Source organism: Pristiophorus japonicus, chromosome 12, assembly GCF_044704955.1.
Source record: "Pristiophorus japonicus isolate sPriJap1 chromosome 12, sPriJap1.hap1, whole genome shotgun sequence".
Taxonomy (NCBI): domain Eukaryota; kingdom Metazoa; phylum Chordata; class Chondrichthyes; family Pristiophoridae; genus Pristiophorus; species Pristiophorus japonicus.
In genome coordinates this window covers 207,457,996-207,485,142 of record NC_091988.1, presented here as the reverse complement: position 1 = coordinate 207,485,142, position 27,147 = coordinate 207,457,996, and the positions used below count along the sequence as shown (strand labels likewise).

Sequence of the window (27,147 nt, the reverse complement as noted above, 5' to 3'; positions counted from 1 at the left end):
TGGTCCTGGCGGAACCCAAACTGAGCATCGATGAGCAGGTTATTGGTGAATAAGTGCCGTTTGATAGCACTGTTGACAACACCTTCCGTTGAATGTGAAGTCTGGTCGGGTGGAAGGTAAGGACAAGGGGAAACCTGTCGTGGTTCTGGGAAGGAGGTGAAATTGTGAGGGCAAAAGATCGAGAAATGGAAGACACAGTGGTGGAAGGCAATCCTCGGCTGAGGAGAACGGAAGATATATGGGACGGAAGATGACACACTCTCTGTGTTTGGTATCTTTTATTTCTTCAATTACTCTAATCTGTCTTCTATTGTCTCCGGATATGGTCACTTTTGACAATTAACCGCCTCCTGTTTTCCACTGAAGCACTTTACAAGTCACTATTTCTTGTGCGTCTTTCTGAGCCTCTGTGTATGTGCATGTGTCTGTCTGTCAGTGTGTGTGTGTGTGCGTCTCTGTGTGCGTGTGTCTGTCAGTGTGTCTCTGTGCCTGTGAGTGTCTGTGTGTGTGTGTGTGTGAGTGTGTGCGTCTGTCTGTGTGCACACGTCTGTCTGTCTATCTGGTGCCCTAGTCCGTACACCCCTCCCTATCTCTGTAATCTCCTCCAGCCCCTACACCCCTCCCTATCTCTGTAATCTCCTCCAGCCCCTACACCCCTCCCTATCTCTGTAATCTCCTCCAGCCCCTACACCCCTCCCTATCTCTGTAATCTCCTCCAGCCCCTACACCCCTCCCTATCTCTGTAATCTCCTCCAGCCCCTACACCCTTCCCTATCTCTGTAATCTCCTCCAGCCCCTACACCCCTCCCTACCTCTGTAATCTCCTCCAGCCCCTACACCCCTCCCTATCTCTGTAACCTCCTCCAGCCCCTACACCCCTCCCTATCTCTGTAATCTCCTCCAGCCCCTACACCCCTCCCTACCTCTGTAATCTCCTCCAGCCCCTACACCCCTCCCTATCTCTGTAATCTCCTCCAGCCCCTACACCCCTCCCTACCTCTGTAATCTCCTCCTGCCCCTACACCCCTCCCTACCTCTGTAATCTCCTCCAGCCCCTACACCCCTCCCTATCTCTGTAATCTCCTCCAGCCCCTACACCCCTCCCTACCTCTGTAATCTCCTCCTGCCCCTACACCCCTCCCTACCTCTGTAATCTCCTCCAGCCCCTACACCCCTCCCTACCTCTGTAATCTCCTCCAGCCCCTACACCCCTCCCTACCTCTGTAATCTCCTCCAGCCCCTACACCCCTCCCTACCTCTGTAACCACCTCCAGCCCCTACACCCCTCCCTATCTCTAACCTCCTCCAGCTCCTACACCCCTCCCTATCTCTGTAATCTCCTCCAGCCCTACACCCCTCCCTATCTCTGTAAGGGATAGACAAGATAGAGGCAGAGAGGTTGTTTCCACTGGTCGGGGAGACTAGAACTAGGGGGCACAGCCTCAAAATACGGGGGAGCCAATTTAGAACTGAGTTGAGAAGGAATTTCTTCTCCCAGAGGGTTGTGAATCTGTGGAATTCTCTGCCCAAGGAAGTAGTTGAGGCTAGCTCATTGAATGTATTCAAGTCACAGATAGATAGATTTTTAACCAATAAGGGAATTAAGGGTTATGGGGAGAGGGCGGGTAAGTGGAGCTGAGTCCACGGCCAGATCAGCCATGATCTTGTTGAATGGCGGAGCAGGCTCGAGGGGCTAGATGGCCTACTCCTGTTCCTAATTCTTATGTTCTTATGTATGTTCTTAACCTCCTCCAGCCCCTACACCCCTCCCTATCTCTGTAACCCCCTCCAGCCCCTACACCCCTCCCTATCTCTGTAACCCCCTCCAGCCCCTACACCCCTCCCTATCTCTGTAACCCCCTCCAGCCCCTACACCCCTCCCTATCTCTGTAACCCCCTCCAGCCCCTACACCCCTCCCTATCTCTGTAACCCCCTCCAGCCCCTACAACCCTCTGAGATTGCTGCACTCCTCCAATTCTGCCCTCTTACACATGCCCCGGTTTCCATCGCTGCACCGTTGGCAGCTGTGCCTTCAGCTGCCTGGGCATTAAGCGTTGGTGTTCCCTCCCCAATGTCTCTGCGTCTCTCCTCCTTTGAGCTACTTAAAACCTGCCTCTATCAGCTGCTGTAATATGTGGCTCAGTGTCAAATGTTGTTTGATCATGCTCCTGTGAAGTGCTTTGGGTTGTTTTACCTTGTTAAAGGTGCGATATAAATACAAATTGCTGTTATTGTATTTAGAAAATCTTCCAGTTTCCAAAATGTTGTCACTGTGATGTTAATGCCCCTCTGTCTCCACAGATACTGACAGACCCACCGAGCGTTTACAGTATTTTCTGTTTTGCAGGATTCAAAAGCTTTCATTCACTTACTTGGGTTTGTCCAATGGTTCCGGCTCCTTGCGACCGAGACCAACGGGACTCTTCTCCGCTTCCTCCAGGGTCAGCAAGTGCATCTCAGCCTCAACTTTACCCTGTCACAAACAATACCAAATATTTACACCACTCCTTATCTCGTTACTCACAATTGACCACCTCACCTTACCTCAAGTGTCAGCTGTGGGCCAGCGCACTCGCCTTGGAGTCAGTAGGTTGTGGGTTCAAATCCCACTCCTGGGATTTGAGCACATAAACCTAGGCTACCACTCCAGTGCATTGCTGAGGGAGCGCTGCACTGTAGGAGGTGCCGTCTTTCGGATGAGACATTAAACCGAGACCCTGTCTGCTCTCTCGGGTGAATGTAAAAGATCCCATGGCACTGTTTCGAAGAAGAGCAGGGGAGTTATTCCCGGTCTCCTGGGGCCAATATTTATCCCTCAATCAGCATAACAAAAACAGATTATCTGATCATTATCACATTGCTGTTAGTGGGAGCTTGCTGTGTGCAAATTGGCTGCTGCGTTTCCTACATTACAACAGTGACTACACTTTAAAAGTACTTCATTAGCTGTAAAGCGCTTTGAGACGTCTGGTGGCGGTGAAAGGCACTGTATAAATGTGAGTCTTTACGTCAGCAGGATATGCACAATAGCCTGAGTTTCGCTGGCACTGTTTGAGGGATGAATGCTGACAGAGATATCAACACGACTGAGAAGAGATGGTACTGTGTAAACTGACAACACATTTTGGTGCAATGTCAGTAGAATGGTCGCACAACAGGGGGAATTTTAATCTCACCCACCCAACGAGAAACTAAAGGATCTGGCCGGGTTAGAGTGAAATTACACCCATTGCACGCTTCTGGGGCGGTCCCAGCAGATTGGAAAACTGCAAATGTAATGTCCCTATTTAAAAAAGGAGGCAGACAAAAAGCAGGAAACTATAGACCAGTTAGCCTAACATCTGTGTTTGGGAAAATGTTGGAGTCCATTATTAAAGAAGCAGTAGCAGGACATTTGGAAAAGAATAATTCGGTCAGACAGAGTCAGCATGGATTTATGAAGGGAAAATCATGTTTAACAAATTTGCTGGAATTCTTTGAGGATGTAACGAACAGGGTGGATAAAGGGGAACCAGTGGATGTGGTGTATCTGGACTTCCAGAAGGCATTTGACAAGGTGCCACATAAAAGGTTACTGCACAAGATAAAAGTTCACAGGGTTGAGGGTAATATATTAGCATGGATAGAGGATTGACAAACTAACAGAGAACAGAGAGTCAGGATAAATGGTTCATTCTCTGGTTGGCAACCAGTAACTAGTGGGGTGCTGCAGGGATTAGTGCTGGGACCCCAACTATTTACAATCTATATTAATGACTTGGAAGAAGGGACTGAGTGTAACGTAGCCAAGTTTGCTGATGATACAAAGATAGGAGGAAAAGCAATGTGTGAGGAGGACACAAAAAAATCTGCAAGAGGACATAGACAGGCTAAGTGAGTGGGCAAAAATTTGGCAGATGGAGTATAATGTTGGAAAGTGTGAGGTCATGCACTTTGGTAGAAAAAAAATCAAAGAGCAAGTTATTATTTAAATGGAGAAAGATTGCAAAGTGCCGCAGTACAGAGGGACCTGGGGGTCCTTGTGCATGAAACACAAAAGGATAGTATGCAGGTACAGCAAGTAATCAGGAAAGCCAATGGAATCTTGGTCTTTATTACAAAGGAGATGGAGTATAAAAGCAGGGAAGTCTTGCTACAGCTATATAGAAACATAGAAAATAGGTGCAGGAGTAGGCCATTCGGCCCTTCGTGCCTGCACCAGAGTGCAGCGGCAGCTCAGAGTGAAAAGGTAAGAGTTTGATAAGTGGGAGAGTTTGGGCAAGTGGGAGCAGGAGATGTTGCTTTGTCTTGTTTTCCCACCAGTGCTGATTCTCTGACATGGGAGGGAAAGAAAATCAAGTGTGACATCACACCAAGAGGGTAAGTGATTGGCTGGTTGATTGGTGAGCAGTTTTTCTTTTTTCCTGATCTTGTCAGTAAGAAACCTTTGGCATTGTTGCCACATTAGTTTATTTTAAAAGTTAAGTCATGGCAGGAGAGCCCAGACCCGTGTCATGCTCCTCCTGTGCCCTGTGGGAAATCAGGGATGCTTCCAGTGTCCCTGATGACTATGTGTGCAGGAAGTGTATCCAGCTGCAGCTCCCGTTAGACCACATGACGGCACTAGAGCTGCGGATGGATTCACTCTGGAGCATGCGCGATGCTGAGGATGTCGTGGATAGCACATTCAGTGAGTTGGTCACAACGCAGGTAAAGGTTACTCAGGCAGATAGGGACCGGGTGACCATCAGGCAGAGTAGGAGTAGGAAGGTAGTGCAGGAGTCCCCTGCGGTCATCTCCCTCCAAAACAGATACACCGCTTTGGATACTTTTGGGGGAGATGGCTCATCAGGGGAAGGCAGCAGCAGCCAAGTTCATGGCACCATGGGTGGCTCCGCTGCACAGGAGGGCAGGAAAAAGAGTGGGAGAACTACAGTGATAGGGGATTCTATTGTAAGGGGAATAGATAGGCGTTTCTGTGGTCGCAACCGAGACTCCAGGATGGTATGTTGCCTCCCTGGTGCAAGGGTCAAGGATGTCTCGGAGCGGCTGCAGGGCATTCTGGAGAGGGGGGGTGGTGAACAGCCAGTTGTCGTGGTGCATATAGGTACCAACGATATAGGTAAAAAACGGGATGGAGGTCCTACAAGACGAATTTAGGGAGCTAGGAGTTAAATTTAAAAGTAGGACCTCAAAGGTAGTAATCTCAGGATTGCTACCAGTGCCACGTGCAAGTCAGAGTAGAAATAGCAGGATACCTAAGATGAATACGTGGCTTGATGAGTGGTGCAAGAAGGAGGGATTCAAATTCCTGGGGCATCGGAACCGGTTCTGGGGAGGTGGGACCAGTACAAACCGGACAGTCTGCATATGGGCAGGACCAGAACCAATGTCCTTGGGGGAGTGTTTGCTAGTGCTGTTGGGGAGGGTTTAAACTAATATGGCAGGGGGATGGGAACCTATGCAGGGAGACAGAGGGAAATAAAATGGGGGCAGAAGCAAAAGATAGAAAGGAGAATAGTAAAAGTGGAGGGCAGAGAAACCCAAGACAAAAATCAAAAAGGGCCACATTACAGCAAAATTCTAAAGAGACAAAGAGTGTTAAAAAGACAAGCCTGAAGACTCTGTGCCTCAATGCGAGGATTATTCGTAATAAGGTGGATGAATTAACTGCACAGGCAGCAATTAACGATTATGATATAATTGGCATCACGGAGACATGGCTCCAGGGTGACCAAGGCTGGGAACTCCACAGCCAGGGGTATTCAACATTCAGGAAGGATAGACAGAAAGGAAAAGGAGGTGAGGTAGCGTTGCTGGTTAAAGAGGAAATTAATGCAATAGTAAGGAGGGACATTAGCTTGGATGATGTGGAATCGGTATGGGTGGAGCTGCGGAATACCAAAGGGCAGAAAACGCTAATGGGAGTTGTGTACAGACCACCAAACAGTAGTAGTGAGGTTGGGGATGGCATCAAACAACAAATTAGGGATGCGTGCAATAAAGGTACAGCAGTTATCATGGGCGACTTTAACCTACATATAGATTGGGCTAATCAATCTGGTAGCAATGCGGTGGAGGAGGATTTCCTGGAGTGTATTAGGGATGGCTTTCTAGACCAATATGTCGAGGAACCAATTAGAGAGCTGGCCACCCTAGATTAGGTGTTGTGTAATGAGAAAGGACTAATTAACAATCTTGTTGTACGAAGCCCCTTGGGGAAGAGTGACCATAATATGGTAGAATTCTTTATTAAGATGGAGAGTGACACAGTTAATTCAGAGACTAGGGTCCTGAATTTAAGGAAAGGTAACTTCGATGGTATGAGACGTGAATTGGCTAGAATAGACTAGCAAATGATACTTAAAGGGTTGACAGTGGATAGGCAATGGCAGACATTTAAAGATCACATGGATGAACTTCAATAATTGTACATCCCTGTCTGGAGTAAAAATAAAAAGGAGAAGGTGGCTCAACTGTGGCTAACAACAGAAATTAGGATAGTGTTAAATCCAAGGAAGAGGCATATAAATTGGCCAGAAAAAGCAGCAAACCTGAGGACTGGGGAAAATTTAGAATTCAGCAGAGAATGACAAAGGGTTTAATTAGGAGGGGGGAAATAAAGTATGAGAGGAAGCTTGCAGGGAACATAAAAACTGACTGCAAAAGCTTCTATAGGTATGTGAAGAGAAAAAGATTAGTGAAGACCAATGTAGGTCCCTTGCAGTCAGAATCAGGTGAATTTATAATGGGGAACAAAGAAATGGCAGACCAATTGAACAAATACTTTCATTCTGTTTTCACTAAGGAAGACACAAATAACCTTCCGGAAATACTAGGGGTTCGAGGGTGTAGCAAAAAGGAGGAACTGAAGGAAATCCTTATTAGTCAGGAAAGCTGCATCCCACAGTACTTAAGGAAGTGGCCCTAGAAATAATGGATGCATTGGTGATCATTTTCCAACATTCTATTGACTCTGGATCAGTTCCTCTGGACTGGAGGATAGCTAATAAAAACATAGAAAATAGGTGCAGGAGTAGGCCATTTGGCCCTTCAAACCTGCACCACCATTCAATAAGATCATGGCTGATCATTCCCTCAGTACCCCTTTCCTGCTTTCTCTCCATACCCCTTGATCCCCTTAGCCGTAAGGGCCATATCTAACTCCCTCTTGAATATATCCAATGAACTGGCATCAACAACTCTCTGCGGCAGGGAATTCCACAGGTTAACAACTTTCTGACTGAAGAAGTTTCTCCTCATCTCAGTCCTAAATGGCCTATCCCTTATCCTAAAACTGTGTCCCCTGGTCTGGACTTCCCCAACATTGGGAACATTCTACCCACATCTAACCTGTCCCGTCACATCAGAATCTTATTATGTTTCTATGAGATCCTCTCTCATCCTTCTAAACTCCAGTGTATAAAGGCCCCGTTGATCCAGTCTCTCCTCGTATGTCAGTCCACCCATCCCACGAATCAGTCTGGTGAACCTTCGCTGCACTCCCTCAATAGCAAGAATGTCCTTCCTCAGATTAGGAGACCAAAACTGAACACAATATTCCAGGTGAGGCCTCACCAAGGCCCTGTACAACTGCAGTAAGACCTCCCTGCTCCTATACTCAAATCCCCTAGCTATGAAGGCCAACATACCATTTGCCTTCTTCACCGCCTGCTGTACCTGTATGCCAACTTTCAATGACTGATGAACCATGACACCCAGGTCTCGTTGCACCTCCCCTTTTCTAATCTGCCGACATTCAAATAATATTCTGTCTTCGCGTTTTTGCCCTCAAAGTGGATAACCTCACATTTATCCACATTATATTGCATCTGCCATGCATTTGCCCACTCACCTAACCGGTCCAAGTCACCCTGCAGACTCTTAGCGGCCCCCTCACAGCTCATACCGCCACCCAGTTTAGTGTCATCTGCAAACTTGGAGAAGATATTACACTCAATTCCTTCATCTAAATCATTGATGTATATTGTAAAGAGCAGGGATTCCAGCACTGAGCCCTGCGGCACTCCACTAGTCACTGCCTGCCATTCTGAAAAGGACCCATTTATTCCGACTCTCTGCTTCCTGTCTGCCAACCAGTTCTCTATCCACGTCAATACATTACCCCCAATACCATGTGCTTTGATTTTGCACACCACTCTCTTGTGTGGGACCTTGTCAAAAGCCTTTTGAAAGTCCAAATACACCACATCCACTGGTTCTCCCTTGTCCACTTACATCCTCAAAAAATTCCAGAAGATTTGTCAAGCATGATTTCCCCTTCATAAATCCATGCTGACTTGGATCGATTCTGTCACTGCTTTCCAAATACGCTGCTATTTCATCCTTAATAATAGATTCCAACATTTTCACCACTACTGATGTCAGGCTAACCAGTCTATAATTACCCGCTTTCTCTCTCCCTCCCTTTTTAAAAAGTGGTGTTACATTAGCTACCCCCCAGTCCATAGGAACTGATCCAGAGTTGACAGACTGTTGGAAAATGATCACCAATGCATCCACTATTTCTAAAGCCACTTCCTTAAGTACTCTGGGGTGCAGACTATCAGGCCCCGGGGATTTATCGGCCTTCAATCCCATCAATTTCCCTAACACAATTTCCTGCCTAATAAGGATATCCTTCAGTTCCTCCTTTTCACTAGACCCTCGGTCCCCTACTACTTCCGGAAGGTGATTTGTGTCTTCTTCGTGAAGACAGAACCAAAGTATTTGTTCAATTGGTCTGCCATTTCTTTGTTCCCCATTATAAATTCACCTGAATCCGACTGCAAGGGACCTACGTTTGTCTTCACTAATCTTTTTCTCTTCACATATCCATAGAAGCTTTTGTTTTTATGTTCCCGGCAAGCTTCATCTCATACTCTATTTTCCACCTCTTAATTAAACCCTTTGTCCTCCTCTGTTGAATTCTAAATTTCTCCCAGTCCTCAAGTTTGCTGCTTTTTCTGGCCAATTTATATGCCTCTTCCTTGGATTTAACACTATACTTAATTTCCCTTGTTAGCCACGGTTGAGCCACCTTCCACGTTTTATTTTTACGCCAGACAGGGATGTACAATTGCTGAAGTTCATCCCTGTGATCTTTAAATGTTTGCCATTGCCTATCCACCGTCAACCCTTTAAGTATCATTTGCCAGTCTATTCTAGCCAATTCACGTCTCATACCATCGAAGTTACCTTTCCTTAAATTCAGGACCCTAGTTTCTGAATTAACTGTCACTCTCCATCTCAATAAAGAATTCTACCATGTTATGGTCACTCTTCCCCAAGGGGCCTCGTACAACAAGATTGCTAATTAGTCCTTTCTCATTACACATCGCCCAGTCTAGGATGGCCAGCTCCCTAGTTGGTTCCTCGACATATTGGTTTAGAAAGCCATCCCTAATACACTCCAGGAAATCCTTCTCCACCGCATTGCTACCAGTTTGGTTATCCCAATCAATATGTGGATTAAAGTCACCCATGATAACTGCTGTACCTTTATTGCATGCATCCCTAATTTCTTGTTTGATGCTGTCCCCAATCTCACTACTACTGTTTGGTGGTCTGTACACAACTCCCACTAGCGGTTTCTGCTCTTTGGTATTCCGTAGCTCCACCCATACCGATTCCACATCATCCAGGCTAATGTCCTTCCTTACTATTGCATCAATTTCCTCTTTAACCAGCAATGCCACCCCACCTCCTTTTCCTTTCTGTCTATCATTCCTAAATGTTGAATATCCCTGGATGTTGAGTTCTCAGCCTTGGTCACCCTGGAGCCATGTCTCCGTGATGCCAATTACATCATACCCGTTAACTGCTATCTGCGCAGCTAATTCGTCCACCTTATTACGAATACTCCTAGCATTGAGGCACAGAGCCTTCAGGCTTGTCTTTCTAACACACTTTGCCCCTTTAGAATTTTGCTGTAATGTGGGCCTTTTTGCTTTTTGCCTTAGGTTTCTTTGCCCTACACTTTTACTTCTTTCTATCTTTTGCTTCTGCCCCCATTCTATTTCCCTCTGTCTCCCTGCATAGGTTCCCATCCCCCTGCCATATTAGTTTAACTCCTCCCCAACAGCACTAGCAAACACTCCCCCAGGACATTGGTTCCGGTCCTGCCCAGGTGCAGACCGTCCGGTTTATACTGGTCCCACCTCCCCCAGAACTGGTTCCAATGTCCCAGGAATTTGAATCCCTCCCTTCTGCACCATTCCTCAAGCCACGTATTCATCTGAGCTATCCTGCGATTCCTACTCTGACTAGCACGTGGCACTGGTAGCAATCCTGAGATTACTACTTTTGAGGTCCTACTTTTTAATTTAGCTCCTAGCTCCCTAAATTCATCTTGTAGGACCTACCTCATCCCGTTTTTTACCTATATCATTGGCACCTATATGCACCACAACAACTGGCTGTTCACCCTCCCTTTTCAGAATGCCCTGCACCCGCTCCGAGACATCCTTGACCCTTGCACCAGGAGGCAACATACCATCCTGGAGTCTCGGTTGCGGCCGCAGAAACGACTATCTATTTCCCTTACAATTGAATCCCCGATCACTATCGCTCTCCCACTCTTTTTCCTGCCCTCCTGTGCAGCAGAGCCAGCCACGGTGCCATGAACTTGGCTGCTGCTGCCCTCCCCTGATGAGTCATCCCCCCCAACAGTACTCAAAGCGGTGTATCTGTTTTGCAGGGGGATGACCGCAGGGGACCCCTGCACTACCTTCCTTGCACTGCTCTTCCTGTTGGTCACCCATTCCCTATCTGGCTGTGGACCCTTTACCCGGGTACAACTCACTCAACGTGCTACTCACAACATTTACAGCATCATGGATGCTCCAGAGCGAATCCACCCGCAGCTCCAGTGCTGCAATGCCGTCCGTCAAGAGCTACAGGCGGATGCACTTCCCGCACACGTAGTCATCAGGGACACCGGAAGCGTCCCTGACTTCCCACATAATACAGGAGGAGCATAACACGTGTCCGAGCTCTCCTGCCATGACATAACCCTTAGAAAAACTTAATTTTGGCAACAACAATGCTAAAGGTTACTCACTGATATAGAAAAGAAAAAGAAAAACGACTTACCAATCACCAGCCAATCACTTACCCCCTTGGCTGTGACGTCACCTTTCGATTTCTTTCTACTTCTTTTTTGCCTCCCTGCTGCAGCTGCACCGGCTGGGCCTCACCTCCGACCTCCGACCTCCCGACTCCCGCTCGCCCCTCCGACTGCTGGGCCTCACCTTCGACCTCCGACCTCCCGACTCCCCTCTCGCCCCTCCGACTGCTGGGCCTTTTGTAGGCCACTCGCCTCCTGAACTCCCGCCTCTCAATGCTCCCACTTTTTAATGTAACACCACTTTTTAAAAAAGGAGGGAGAGAAAACAGGGAATTATAGACCGGTTAGCCTGACATCGGTAGTGGGGAAAATGTTGGAATCAATCATTAAGGATGAAATAGCAGCGCATTTGGAAAGCAGTGATAGGATCGGACCAAGTCAGCATGGATTTATGAAAGGGAAATCATGCTTGACAAATATTCTAGAATTTTTTGAGGATGTAACTAGTAGAGTGGACAAGGGAGAACCAGTGGATGTAGTGTATTTGGACTTTCAAAAGACTTTTGACATGGTCCCACAGAAGAGATTAGTGTGCAAAATTAAAGCACATGGTATTGGGGATAGTGTATTGACGTGGATAGAGAACTGGTTGGCAGACAGGAAGCAGAGAGTCGGAATAAACGGGTTATTTTCAGAATGGCAGGCAGTAACTAGTGGGGTGCCGCAGGGCTCAGTGCTGGGGCCCCAGCTATTTACAATATACATTAATGATTTAGATGAAGGAATTGAGTGTAATACCTCCAAGTTTGCAGATGACACTAAGCTGGATGGCAGTGTGAGCTGTGAGGAGGATGCTAAGAGACTGCAGGGTGACTTGGACAAGTTAGGTGAGTGGGCAATTGCATGGCCGATGCAGTATAATGTGGATAAATGTGAGTTTATCCACTTTGGTGGTAAAAACAGGAAGACAGAATATTATCTGAATGGTGACAGACTAGGAAAAGGGGAGGTGCAACAAGACCTGGGTGTCATGGTACATCAGTCATTGAAGTTTGGCATGCAGGTACAGCAGGCAGTGAAGATGGCACTTCATAGTTAGAGGATTTGAGTATAGGAGCAGGGAGGTCTTACTGCAGTTCTACAGAACCTTGGTGAGGCCTCACCTGGAATATTTTGTTCAGTTTTGGTCTCCTAATCTGAGGAAGGACGTTCTTGCTATTGAGGGAGTGCAGCGAAGGTTCACCAGACTGATTCCCGGGCTGGCAGGACTGACATATGAGGACAGACTGGATCAACTGGGCCTGTATCCACTGGAGTTTAGAAGAATGAGAGGGGATCTCATAGAAACATATAAAATTCTGACGGGATTAGACAGGTTAGAGGCAGGAAGAATGTTCCTGTTGCTGGGGAGTTCCAGAACCAGGGGTCACAGTCTTAAGGATAAGGGGTAAGCCATTTAGGAACAAGGTGAGGAGAAACTTCTTCACTCAGAGAGTTGTTAACCTGTGGAATTCTCGAAAGTTGTTGATGCCAGTTTGTTGGATATATTCAAGAGGGAGTTAGATATGGCCCTTGCGGCTAAAGAGATCAAGGGGTATAGAAACATAGAAACATAGAAAATAGGCGCAGGAGTAGGCCATTCAGCCCTTCTAGCCTGCACCGCCATTCAATGAGTTCATGGCTGAACATGCAACTTCAGTACCCCCTTCCTGCTTTCTCGCCATACCCCTTGATCCCCCGAGTAGTAAGGACTTCATCTAACTCCCTTTTGAATATATTTAGTGAATTGTCCTCAACTACTTTCTGTGGTAGAGAATTCCACAGGTTCACCACTCTCTGGGTGAAGAAATTTCTCCTCATCTCGGTCCTAAATGGCTTACCCCTTATCCTTAGACTGTGACCCCTGGTTCTGGACTTCCCCAACATTGTGAACATTCTTCCTGCATCTAACCTGTCTAAACCCGTCAGAATTTTAAACGTTTCTATGAGGTCCCCTCTTATTCTTCTGAACTCCAGTGAATACAAGCCCAGTTGATCCAGTCTTTCTTGATAGGTCAGTCCCACCATCCCGGGAATCAGTCTGGTGAATCTTCGCTGCACTCCCTCAATAGCAAGAATGTCCTTCCTCAGGTTAGGAGACCAAAACTGTACACAATACTCCAGGTGTGGCCTCACCAAGGCCCTGTACAACTGTAGCAACACCTCCCTGCCCCTGTACTCAAATCCCCTCGCTATGAAGGCCAACATGCCATTTGCTTTCTTAACCGCCTGCTGTACCTGCATGCCAACCTTCAATGACTGATGTACCATGACACCCAGGTCTCGTTGCACCTCCCCTTTTCCTAATCTGTCACCATTCAGATAATAGTCTGTCTCTCTGTTTTTACCACCAAAGTGGATAACCTCACATTTATCCACATTATACTTCATCTGCCATGCATTTGCCCACTCACTTAACCTGTCCAAGTCACCCTGCAGCCTCTTAGCGTCCTCCTCACAACTCACACCATCACCCAGTTTAGTGTGCTTTCCCATGTGCTTTAACTTTTCACATTAATCTCTTGTGTGGGACCTTGTCGAAAGCCTTCCGAAAGTCCAAATATACCACATCAACTGGTTCTCCCTTGTCCACTTTACTGGAAACATCCTCAAAAAATTCCAGAAGATTTGTCAAGCATGATTTCCCTTTCACAAATCCATGCTGACTTGGACCTATCATGTCACCTTTTTCCAAATGCGCTGCTATGACATCCTTAATAATTGATTGCATCATTTTACCCACTACTGAGGTCAGGCTGACCGGCCTATAATTCCCTGTTTTCTCTCTCCCTCCTTTTTTTTATGGAGAGAAAGCAGGAAAGGGGTACTGAGGGAATGATCAGCCATGATCTTATTGAATGGTAGTGCAGGCTCGAAGGGCCGAATGGCCTACTTCTGCACCTATTTTCTATGTTTCTATGTTTCAATAACTTTCAATGACTGATGTACCATGAAACTCAGGTCTCGTTGCACCTCTCCTTTTCCTAATCTGCCACCATTCAGATAATATTCTGCCTTCGTGTTCTTGCCCCCAAAGTGGATAACCTCACATTTATCCACATTATATTGCATCTGCATTGCATTTGCACACTCACTTAACCTGTCCAAGTCACCCTGCAGCCTCTTAGCGTCCTCCTCACAACTCACACCGTCACCCAGTTTAGTGTCTTCTGCAAACTTGGAGATATTACACTCAATTCCTTCATCTAAATCACTAATGTATATTGTAAATAGCTGGCGTCCCAGCACTGAGCCCTGCGGCACCCCACTAGTCACTGCCTGCCATTCTGAAAAGGACCCGTTTATCCCGACTATCTGCTTTTTGTTTGCCAACCAGTTCTCTATCCACGTCAGTACATTACCCCCAATACGATGTGCTTTAATTTTGCACACCAATCTCTTGTGTGGGGCCTTGTCAAAAGCCTTTTGAAAGTCCAAATACATCACATCCACTGGTTCTCCCTTGTCCACTCTACTAGTTACATCCTCAAAAAATGTCAGAAGATTTGTCAAGCATGATTTCCCTTTCATAAATCCATGCTGACTTGGACCGATCCTGTCACTGCTTTCCAAATGCACTGCTATTACATCTTTAATAATTGATTCCAACATTTTCCCCACTACTGATGTCAGGCTAACCGGTCTATAATTACCCGTTTTCTCTCTCCCTCCTTTTTTTAAAAAGTGATGTTATGTAAAGTATTGGTGAGGCCACACCTGGAATACTGCATGCAGTTTTGGTTTCCATATTTACGAAAGGATATACTTGCTTTGGAGGCAGTTCAGAGAAGGTTCACTAGGTTGATTCCGGAGATGAGGGGGTTGACATGAGGAAAGGTTGAGTAGGTTGGGCCTCTATTCATTGGAATTCAGAAGAATGAGAGGTGATCTTATCGAAACGTATAAGATTATGAGGGGGCTTGACAAGATGGATGCAGAGAAAATGTTTCCACTGATGGGGGAGACTAGAACTAGAGGGCATGGTCTTAGAATAAGGGGCCACCCATTTAAAACTGAGATGAGGAGAAATTTCTTCTCTCAGAGGGTTGTAAATCTGTGGAATTCACTTCCTCAGAGAGCTATGGAAGCTGGGACATTGAATAAATTTAAGACAGAAATAGATAGTTTCTTAAACAATAAGGGGATAAGGGGTTATGGGGAGCGGGCAAGGAAGTGGAGCTGAGTCCATGATCGGATCAGCCATGATCTTATTGAATGGCGGAGCAGGCTCGAGGGGCCGTATGGCCTACTCCTGCTCCTATTTCTTATGTTTTATGCTCAATACAGCTTCCAATTAAAAATTAAGACTTACAATTTTCTTACCCAATTCTCTCCTCTCCTGAAAGCACAGATTGACATTGGGGTACACTGCCCAGATACTGAATCATGTAGGGGTACAATTCCCCAGGAACTAGCGTCCCAGCCTCCACTACCTCACAGATAGAGACTGCCAACAGGGTGTTTAAAACTGTGAATCCTGATTTTATCCTGCACTCAGCAATGGAAACCCAGCCTGCTATTTCTTCTCCACTACATCATTCTCCAGACACCAACTATTGTTGAAGCCTCATCAGTGAAATTACCAACTTGAGTCAAACTAGGGCCATTCCCAAGTAGGCTGCGACTTCCCAAATTCACCAATAGGTTCCGTCCCATCGGTCTGGACTAGAGCTTCCAAGCCCAGGATGCCCCACAGTCTCAAGCCCATTTATCTCTCAGCTGGAGAATCGAGGAGTCAGTATCTTACCCTGAGGATATATGTATTGTTGGAGCTGTCAGTAAACTCAACATCCTCGACTTTTACTTTCTTCTTTTTCTTCTTTTTCTTCTTCTTTTTCTTGCCATCATCATCTTCTTCTTCCTCATCTTCCGATTCTTTAACTTTGATTAAGGGCCACCATCCCTTCATCCGCTTGCCCCTGATGATGGAGGTCCGTGGACCAGCCTTCTCTTTTGCCATCTTGATGGTGCAGTGTTCCTGAGTCTTTGCTCCTCGGATCATATCATGCAGCTTCAACTCAACGGAGCCTACAACAGCAAAAAGGAATCACTAACATGTTCTGTAATGATTCATTTGTGACCACAGATGCGTGACTGCTCATTTGTGCCACCACATTCTTTCCCAGATGCTCAACGATAGTGAAACCGCCCCGAGCCCCAAGGACTGTTTCACCTCATGGGCTCGTGTAATCATTCAGATTTTCAGAAAATTTTTAATTAATTTTCTCTGCTGGTTGCTGCGCCCATTCATAAAAATTACGAGTCGGCCATTCAGCCCCTCGAGTCTGCTCCAACATTCAATGAGATCATGGCTGATCTACCTCAACTCCACTTTCCTGCACAATCACCATAATATCCAAAAATCTATTGATCTCTGCCTTGAATATACTCAATGACAGAGCCTCCACAGCCCTCTTAGGCAGAGAATTCCAAAGATTCACCACCCTCTGAGTGAAGAAATTTCTCCTCCTCTCAGTCCTAAATGGCCGACCCCTTATTCTGAGACTGTGACCCCTGGTTCTAGACTCCCAGCCAGAGGAAACATCCTCCCTGCATCTACCCTGTCAAGCCCTGTAAGAATGTTGTATGTTTCAATGAGATCACCTCTCATTCTTCTAAACTCTAGAGAATATCGGCCTAGTCTACTCAATCTCTCCCCATAGGGCAATCCTCCCATCCCAGGAATCAGTCTGGTGAACCTTCGTTGCACTCCCTCTATGGCAAGTATATCCTTCCTTAGGTAAGGAGACCCAAACTGTACACAATACTCCAGGTGTGGTCTCACCAGGGCCCTATATAATCACAGTAAGATTGTAGTAAAGTATAATTGCACTCCCAAGAATGTACCGAGGCAGGTCTTCGGGATCAGGGACAATTGGCGGGTGATGTTTTTCTTCGGTTCATGGGATGTGGGCATCGCTGGCAAGGCCGGCAATTATTGCCCATCCCTAATTGCCCCGTGAGAAGTTGGTGGTGAGCCGCCTTCTTGAACCGCTGCAGTCCGTGTGGTGAAGTGCTCCCACAGTGCTGTTAGGGAGGGAGTTCCAGGATTGTGACCCAGCGACGATGAAGGAACGGCCGATATATTTCCCAGTCGGGATGGTGTGTGACTGGGAGGGGAACGTGGAGGTGGTGGTGTTCCCATGCACCTGCTGCCCTTGTCCTTCTAGGGGGTAGAGGTCGCGGGTTTGGGAGGTGCTGCCGAAGAAGCCTTGGCGAGTTGCTGCAGTGCATCTTGTAGATGGTACACACTGCAGCTACGGTGCGCCGGTGGTGGAGGGAGTGAATGTTGGAGGTGGTGGATGGGGGGCCAATCAAGCTGTAAATTGGATTGATATCAAATTTTGAAAATACAAATCCAATCAAATCAGATTCTAGTACTTTCATTGATGAGAAAAGCAAACTGTATTTATACATTTTTTGTGTTTACACTGTTTGTACAGAAGGCTCACTACAGTACCAGTGGAAGAACCCCTTCCAATTCCTGGGGCTGTGTCAACGTGGAACCTCTGCCCTTGCACTGTGGGCCACCCTGACACAGTTGGAAGTCCTATGGTCAGACATACTTCTGTATCTTAAGTAGGCACCTGCACTGATTGTGAGAGAGCCACCTAAGCGGGAGGAGAAGGGCAGAGGAATGTCACTGTTGTAATCAACTGCATTACAAGACTAGACTTTTAATTTTCAAATTCTCTCCCATGGCCCTAGCTAGAGAGTCACAGGCATCCCTGAAACCCAATGTTGCTAATGGTCCATCGTGTCTGTCTGGCTCAGAACCAGATATCTACTTTGTCCCATTCTCACGCTCTTTTCAAACACTTTTAAATTTCTCTTCTCAAACTATTTACCCACTTCACTTATAAAAGCGGTTATGGATTCTGTCGTTCCACGTTCCAACAACCCTCCATATAAAATGTAACTTCTCCCATTGTCCTTGTGATTGATGTTCCTAAGCCTCTCATCCCTGTATCATCGTAGGAAATCTCTTCTCTCTCCCTCTCTCTGGCTTTGACATTTTTTAGAAGAGAAGAGAATACTTGTGGGGAAAAGGAAAAGAAAAAAAATAATTCTGGGGTCAAAAGCATTTGAATTGCTTACCAAGAAAGTCATTTGCAGAAATCAAATCGTAATCCCAGAGTTGGAGCATGAGAACAGCAGGCTGTCGAAACTCAGACTCCTCCAGAGAGAAAATCGATTCTTTCTTCTTATAAACAATCTCTTTCTCTGTCGGCAAGTAGTCAAAGCGGAAAACAAACCGCCAGTTGAAATTTCCCTCTCCAGTCAGAGAGTTAAAGTGGACGTCAGTCTCTTGTTTATCGTTTTCCAAGCCCTTTAACCAACTGTGAAATTAAAGAGAAACATTTTATATTCAAAGAGTCCCATGTCCTTTGGAAGATTCAACCTGCCTGGTTCCTGCTCCTGATCACTGTCTGTTCCCATTGATATAAAGTGTTTGTATGGGCATTGGGTGATAGCAGAACCTCACGCTTCAGTGAACTTGGGGTGGGGGAGGGGGACAGTTCTTAACTTGACCAATAACTTGTCATGCCTATTTTTCATGTGTGAATCTAGGAAGTGTCACCTGACCACCTCAGAACATTGTACAATCTAGGATTAGGGTGGTTTAGAATAGTTTCAGCAAAAGGATGTAAGATAATCCGATTGCAAGACAGGCTTATCACAGACTCCAATCAAATATGAAAGGTTCTATTGGCGATTTGATGGACTCATTTATTCTCATGTTCCCCGCTTGCTGTGCCCGGCAACCGACCGGAGTGAAATCTGGAGGTCACTTTGTGGTACAAATCCATGACCCATTCACCCACTGAAACCTATTGAAACATCCTAAAAGTGGACATTGAGTAAGACATTAGTCATCACTGGGGCAGTGACCCAGTCAGTAACACTGCCCTGCAAGCTCAGCTTTAGAACTAATAACTAAAGGTTAGTATAATTGTTGTTGATACCCTTTGATGTAGATGTCGCTGGATCGGTCTCCTGTCAACGGATTCACATCATCAAGTGCCACATCGTCAGTGTTCCAGATAATGACTCTCAGCTCGTAGCTAATCGACACAACAGTAAATATTGCCAATCAGTAATAATAAAGTTATCAAAGTTTGACATCAATTAATTCAGCTACTCGGAACTGCGACCAATGCATTTCACCATGCCCAAGTTCAAAAATGCCCCCCCCCCCGCCAAAGAGCACAGCACAGAATAACCAGCTTATCTCACGAGGGGAGGAGATCTGACTGCCTCTATGGAACATATTCAGACTTCCCAATTCACATTGTCTAAGCCAGTACACAGCAAACAAAATATTGGTGTACAGCAAGAGACAACAGATAAATCCAGAGAGGTCATTTAAAACTGTTTCTGGCCCTGGTGAAACCACATCTGGAGTACGGCGTGCAGTTTTGGTCTCTCCATTTCAGGAACGATATTCAGTTATTGGGGCACAGAGAAGGATATTCAGTTATTGGGGGACAGAGAAGGATATTCAGTTATTGGGGTACAGATAAGGATATTCAATTATTGGGGGACAGAGAAGGATATTCAGTTATTGGGGGACAGAGAAGGATATTCAGTTATTGGGGTACAGATAAGGATATTCAGTTATTGGGGGACAGAAAATGTTATTCAGTTATTGGGGTATAGAGAAGGCTATTCAGCTATTGGGGCACAAAAAATTATGTTCAGTTATTGGGGTACAGAGAAGGATATTCAGATATTGGGGTACAGAGAACGATATTCAGTTATTGGGATACAGAAGAAGGACATTCGGTTATGGGGGTACAGAGAAGTATATTCAGTTATTGGGGTACAGAGAAGAGTATTCAGTTATTGGGTACATAGAAGGGTATTCAGTTATTGGGGTACAGAGATGCTATTCCGTTATTGGGGGACGGAGAAGGATATTCAGTTATTGGGGTACAGCGAATGATATTCAGTTATTGGGGTATAGATAAGGACATTCAGTTATTGGGAGACAGAGAAGCATATTCAATTATTGGGGTACAGAGAAGCATATTCAGTTATTGGAGTACAGATAAGGATATTCAGTTATTGGGGATACATATAAGGACATTCAGATAGTGGGGCACAGATAAAGATTTTCAGTTATTGGGGTACATATAAGGATATTGAGATATTGGGGTACAGCCAAGGATTTTCAGTTATTGGGGTACAGAAATGATATTCGGTTATTGGGGAACAGAGAAGGATATTCAGTTATTGGGGGTACAGAGAACGATATTCAGTTAGTGGGGTACAGAAGAAGGACATTCGGTTATGGGGGTACACAGGAGGATATTCGGTTATTGGGGTACAGAGATGCTATTCCGTTATTGGGGGACAGAGAAGGATATTCAGTTATTGGGGTTCAGTGAAGGATATTCAGTTATTGGGGGCAGAGAAGGATATTCAGTTATTGGGGATACAGATAACGATATTCAGTTATTGGGGTACAGAGAAGGACATGCAGTTATTGGGGTACAGAGAAGGGTATTCAGTTTTGGGGGTCAGAGAAGGATATTCAGTTATTAGGGGTACAGAGAATGATATTCAGGTATTGGGGTAAGAGAAGGATATTCAGTTATTGGGGTACATAGAAGGGTATTCAGTTTTGGGGGTCAGAGAAGGATATTCAGTTATTAGGGATACAAAGAATGATATTCAGTTATTGGGGTACAGAAGAAGGCTATTCAGTTATTGGGGTACAGAGAAGGAGATTCGGTTCTTGGGGTACAGAGAAGGATATGCGGTTATTGGGACACAGAGAAGGATATTCAGTTAGTGTGGGTACAGAGAAAGATATTCAGTTATTGGGTTATAGAGAAGGATATTCAGCTATTGGGGTACAGAGAAGGGTATTCAGTTTTGGGGTACAAAGCTGGATATTCAGTTATTGGGGTACATAGAATGATATTCAGCTATTGGGAGTCAGAGAATGATATTCAGTTATTGGGGTACAGAGAAGGATATTCAGTTATCGGGGATACAGACAATGATATTCAGCTATTGGGGGTCAGAGAAGGATATTCAGTTTTTGGGGTACAGAGAATGGCATTCAGTTATTGGGGTACAACACTAGATATTCAGTTATTGGGGCACAGATAATGATATTCCGTTATCGGGGTACAGAGAATGATATTCAGTTATTGGGGTACATATAATGATATTCGCTTATTGGGGTACATATAAGGACATTCAGTTATTGGGGGACAGAGAAGCATAATCAGTTATTGGGGTACAGATAAGAATATTCCGTTATTGGGGTACAGATAAGGATATTCAGTTATTGGGGGATAGAGAAGCATATTCAGTTATTGGGGTACAGATACGGATATTCAGTTATTGGGGGCACAGATAAGGACATTCAGATAGCGGGGTACAGATAAAGATGTTCAGTTATTGGGGTACATATAAGGATATTCAGTTATTGGGGTACAGATAAGGATATTCAGATATTGGGGTACAGATAAGGACATTCAGTTATTGGGGTAAAAAAAATTATATTCAGTTATTGGGGAACAGAGAAGGATATTCAGTTATTGGGGGTACAGAGAACAATATTCAGTTAGTGGGGTACAGAAGAAAAACATTCAGTTATGGGGGTACAGATGAGGATATTCAGTTATTGGGGTACAGAGAAGAGTATTCAGTTATTGGGTACATAGAAGGGTATTCAGTTATTGGGGTACAGAGATGCTATTCCGTTATTGGGGTACAGAGAAGGATATGCAGTTATTGGGGGCAGATAAGGATATTCAGTTATTGTGCATACAGATAATGATATTCAGTTATTGGGGTACAGAGAAGGGTATGCAGTTATTGGGGTACATAGAAGGGTATTCATTTTTTGGGGTCAGAGAAGGATATTCAGTTATTAGGGGTACAGAGAATGATATTCAGGTATTGGGGTAAGAGAAGGATATTCAGTTATCGGGGTACATAGAAGGGTATTCAGTTTTGGGGGTCAGAGAAGGATATTCAGTTATTAGGGGTACAGAGAATGATATTCAGTTATTGGGGTACAGAAGAAGGACATTCAGTTATTGGGGATACAGAGAAGGATATTCAGTTATTGGGGTACAGAGAAGAGTATTCAGTTATTGGGCACATAGAAGGGTATTCAGTTTTGGGGGTCAGAGAATGATATTCAGTTATTTGGGTGCAGAGAAGGATATTCAGTTATTGGGGTGCAGAGAATGATAGTCGGTTATTGGGGTCCAGAGAACGATTTTCACTTTTTGGGGTACAGAGAAGCATATGCAGTTATTGGGGTACAGAAACTGATATTCAGCTATTGGGCGTCAGAGAAGGATATTCAGTTATTGGGGTAGAGAGAAAGATATTCAGTTATTGGGTTATAGAGAAGGATATCCGGTTATTGGGGTGCAGAGAAGGATATTCAGTTATTGGGGGTACAGAGAATGATATTCAGTTATTGGGGTACAGAGAAGGATATTCAGTTATTGGGGGTACAGAGAATGATATTCAGTTATTGGGGTACATAGAAGGATATTCAGTTCTTGGGGTACAGAGAAGGATATTCAGTTCTTGGGGGACAGAGAAGGATATGCGTTTTTTGGGGTAAGAGAAGGATATTCAGTTCTTGGGGTACAGAGAAGGATATTCAGTTCTTGGGGTGCAGAGAATGATATTCGGTTATTGGGGTCCAGAGACCGATTTTCACTTTTTGGGGTACAGAGAAGCATATGCAGTTATTGGGGTACAGAGACTGATATTCAGCTATTGGGCGTCAGAGAAGGATATTCAGTTATTGGGGTAGAGAGAAAGATATTCAGTTATTGGGTTATAGAGAAGGATATTCGGTTATTGGGGCGCAGAGAAGGATATTCAGTTATCGGGAGTACAGAGAATGATATTCAGTTATTGGGGTACAGAGAAGGATATTCAGTTCTTGGGGTACATAGAAGGATATTCAGTTCTTGGGGGACAGAGAAGGATATGCGTTTCTTGGGGTAAGAGAAGGATATTCAGTTCTTGGGGTACAGAGAAGGATATTCGGTTCTTGGGGTACAGAGAAGGATATGCGGTTTTTGGGGTAAGAGAAGGGTATTCAGTTCTTGTGGTACAGAGAAGCTATTCCGTTATTGGGGGACAGACAATGGAATCAGTTATTGGGGTACAGGGAACAATATTCAGCTATTGGGGTACAGCGAAGGATTCACAGTTATTGGGGTACAGAGAAGGATATTCAGCTATTGGGGTACAGAGAATAATATTCAGTTATTGGGGTACAGAAGAAGGTATTCAGTTATTGGGGTAGAGTGAAGGATATTCAGTTATTGGGGATACAGAGACGTATATTCAGTTATTGGGTTAAAATAAGGACATTCAGTTATTGGGGTACATAGAATGATATTCAGTTATTGGGGTACAGAGAAGGGTATTCAGTTATTGTGGTGCAGAGAAGGATATTCAGTTATTGGGGTACGCATAAGGATATGTCATTATTGGGGTACATGGAAGCATATTCAGTTATTTGGGGTACATAGAATTACATTCAGTTATTGGGGTACAGAGAATGATATTCAATTATTGGGGGGCAGAGAAGGATATTCAGTTATTGGGTTTCAGAGAATGATATTCAGCTACTGGGGGTCAGATAAGGATATTCAGTTATTGGGGTACAGAGAAGCATATTCAGCTATTGGGGGTCAGATAAGAATATTCAGTTATTGGGGTACAGATAAGGATATTCAGTTATTGGGGGACAGAGAAGCATATTCAGTTATTGGGGTACAGATAAGGATATTCAGTTATTGGGGGTACAGATAAGGACATTCAGATAGTGGGGTACATATAAAGATGTTCAGTTATTGGGGTACATATAAGGATATTCAGTTATTGGGGTACATATAAGGATATTCAGATATTGGGGTACAGATAAGGATATTCAGTTATTGGGGCAAAAAATTATATTCAGTTATTGGGGCACAGAGAACGATATTCAGTTATTGGGGGTACAGAGAACGATATTCAGTTAGTGGGGTACAGAAGAAAGACATTCGGTTATGGGGGTACAGAGGAGGATATTCAGTTATTGGGGTACAGAGAAGAGTATTCAGTTATTGGGTACATAGAAGGGTATTCTGTTATTGGGGTACAGAGATGCTATTCCGTTATTAGGGGACAGAGAAGTATATTCAGTTATTGGGGTACAGAGAAGGATATTCAATTATTGGGGCACAGAGAAGGATATTCAGTTATTGGGGGTACAGAGAACGATATTCAGTTAGTGGGGTACAGAAGAAAGACATTCGGTTATGGGGGTACAGAGGAGGATATTCAGTTATTGGGGTACAGAGAAGGGTATGCAGTTATTGGGGTACATAGAAGGGTATTCAGTTTTGGGGGGTCAGAGAAGGATATTCAGTTATTAGGGGTACAGAGAATGCTATTCGGGTATTGGGGTAAGAGAAGGATATTCAGTTATTGGGGTACATAGAAGGGTATTCAGTTTTGGGGGTCAGAGAAGGATATTCAGTTATTAGGGTACAGAGAATGATATTCAGTTATTGGGGTACAGAAGAAGGACATTCAGTTATTGGGGATACAGAGAAGGATATTCAGTTATTGGGGTACAGAGAAGAGTATTCAGTTATTGGGCACATAGAAGGGTATTCAGTTTTGGGGGTCAGAGAATGATATTCAGTTATTTTGGGTGCAGAGAAGGATATTCAGTTATTGGGGTGCAGAGAATGATAGTTGGTTATTGGGGTCCAGAGAACGATGTTCACTTTTTGGGGTACAGAGAAGCATATGCAGTTATTGGGGTACTGAGACTGATATTCAGCTATTGGGCGTCAGAGAAGGATATTCAGTTATTGGGGTAGAGAGAAAGATATTCAGTTATTGGGGTACAGAGAAGGATATTCAGTTATTGGGGGTACAGAGAATGATATTCAGTTATTGGGGTACAGAGAAGGATATTCAGTTATTGGGGGTACAGAGAATGATATTCAGTTATTGGGGTACAGAGAAGGATATTCAGTTATTGGGGTACATAAAAGGATATTAAGTTCTTGGGGTACAGAGAAGGATATTCAGTTCTTGGGGGGCAGAGAAGGATATGCGTTTTTTGGGGTAAGAGAAGGATATTCAGTTCTTGGGGTACAGAGAAGGATATTCGGTTCTTGGGGTACAGAGAAGGATATGCGGTTTTTGGGGTAAGAGAAGGATATTCAGTTCTTGGGGTACAGAGAAGGATATTCAGTTCTTGGGGTACAGGGAAGGATATTCGGTTATTGGGGTCCAGAGAACAATTTTCACTTTTGGGGGTACAGAGAAGCATATTCAGTTATTGGGGTACAGAGACTGATATTCAGCTATTGGGCGTCAGAGAAGGATATTCAGTTATTGGGGTAGAGAGAAAGATATTCAGTTATTGGGTTATAGAGAAGGATATTCGGTTATTGGGGTGCAGAGAAGGACATTCAGTTATTGGGGGTACAGAGAATGATATTCAGTTATTGGGGTACAGAGAAGGATATTCAGTTATTGGGGGTATATAGAACGATATTCAGTTATTGGGGTACAGAGAAGGATATTCAGTTCTTGGGGTACAGAGAAGGATATTCGGTTCTTGGGGGACAGAGAAGGATATGCGCTTTTTGGGGTAAGAGAAGGATATTCAGTTCTTGGGGTACAGAGAAGGATATTCAGTTCTTGGGGTACAGAGAAGGATATTCGGTTCTTGGGGTACAGAGAAGGATATGCGTTTTTTGGGGTAAGAGAAAGGTATTCAGTTCTTGTGGTAGAGAGAAGCTATTCCGTTATCGGGGGACGGACAATGGATTCAGTTATTGGGGTACATGGAACAATATTCAGCTATTGGGGTACAGCGAAGGATTCACAGTTATTGGGGTACAGAGAAGGATATTCAGCTATTGGGGTACAGAGAAGAATATTCAATTATTGGGGTACAGAAGAAGGTATTCAGTTATTGGGGTAGAGTGAAGGATATTCAGTTATTGGGGATACAGAGACGTATATTCAGTTATTGGGGTACAGATAAGGATATTCAGTTATTGGGGTACATAGAAGGATATTCAGTTATTGGGGTACAGATAAGGGTATTCAGTTATTGTGGTACAGAGAAGGATATTCAGTTATTGGGGTACACATAAGGATATGCCATTATTGGGGTACATGGAAGGATATTCAGTTATTGGGGTACATAGAATTACATTCAGTTATTGGGGTACAGAGAATGATATTCAATTATTGGGGGGCAGAGAAGGATATTCAGTTATTGGGTTTCAGAGAATGATATTCAGCTACTGGGGGTCAGAGAAGGATATTCAGTTATTGGGGTACAGAGAAGCATATTCAGCTATTGGGGGTCAGAGAATGATATTCAGTTGTTGGGGGCAATAAGAAACATTAATGGGTTTAGAGAAGGAACTAGTCATGTTGTCAACACATGGGATCAAGGGTTACTGGAAATACATGACTGATGGTGCAATGTAGCACATTGGCAGCAATGCACCATGCCATGGAATTGCCAGGCAAACATTTCTGCTCACGATGTGTGTAATCTTACTTGGCAGTGCCATCATGGCAGGGAAGGCAGTCAACGGGCAGAGTCAATCGCTGCCCAATACTAAGATGGAGAAAAGAATTTAACATGGATACAAAACACAATAAAAATACCAGAACAGGGAAACGCAACCCATGGGTAGAATCTTAGTTCCGTTAACCACCTTAGCAATCTCTTACCTGATTGGCTGGCGGGGTTTTATATTGACTGGCGGAGGTGCAGGTAAATCAACAGGGAACATGTCGACCCACATATGAACTTGGCCCTTGGGAAATAAACACAGATGATTATCAATCTGAGTGCACCCCAGTGCTTGTTCCTCCTAAACTCATAACCCATCTATACATTCTTGCTCCTCCCTGCGTCGTTAGTGTTCACACAGGACTTGTCAGACCTGTGACACTCTTTACTTCTTTTAATCTTTCCTTCTCCCAACAACCTGCAACCTTTTAAAACCAACTTTGGTATCACATAGAACTCATTCTT

General features: G+C 44.6%; 1 protein-coding gene across 2 annotated transcripts in view; it reads right to left on the bottom strand.

Annotated features, from left to right (window-relative positions):
* fer1l4 (fer-1 like family member 4) overlaps nucleotides 1-27,147 on the bottom strand; it is a 229,219-nt gene that overhangs the window by 8,284 nt on the left and 193,788 nt on the right. For both annotated transcript variants that reach the window (XM_070896525.1, XM_070896526.1), the window contains 5 exons: nucleotides 26,841-26,926; nucleotides 19,055-19,153; nucleotides 18,186-18,427; nucleotides 15,835-16,115; nucleotides 2,374-2,474 (listed from right to left, as the gene is read on the bottom strand). In XM_070896525.1, coding sequence (XP_070752626.1) covers nucleotides 2,374-2,474; nucleotides 15,835-16,115; nucleotides 18,186-18,427; nucleotides 19,055-19,153; nucleotides 26,841-26,926 — 809 coding nt within the window. The remainder of the gene's footprint in view (nucleotides 1-2,373; nucleotides 2,475-15,834; nucleotides 16,116-18,185; nucleotides 18,428-19,054; nucleotides 19,154-26,840; nucleotides 26,927-27,147) is intronic.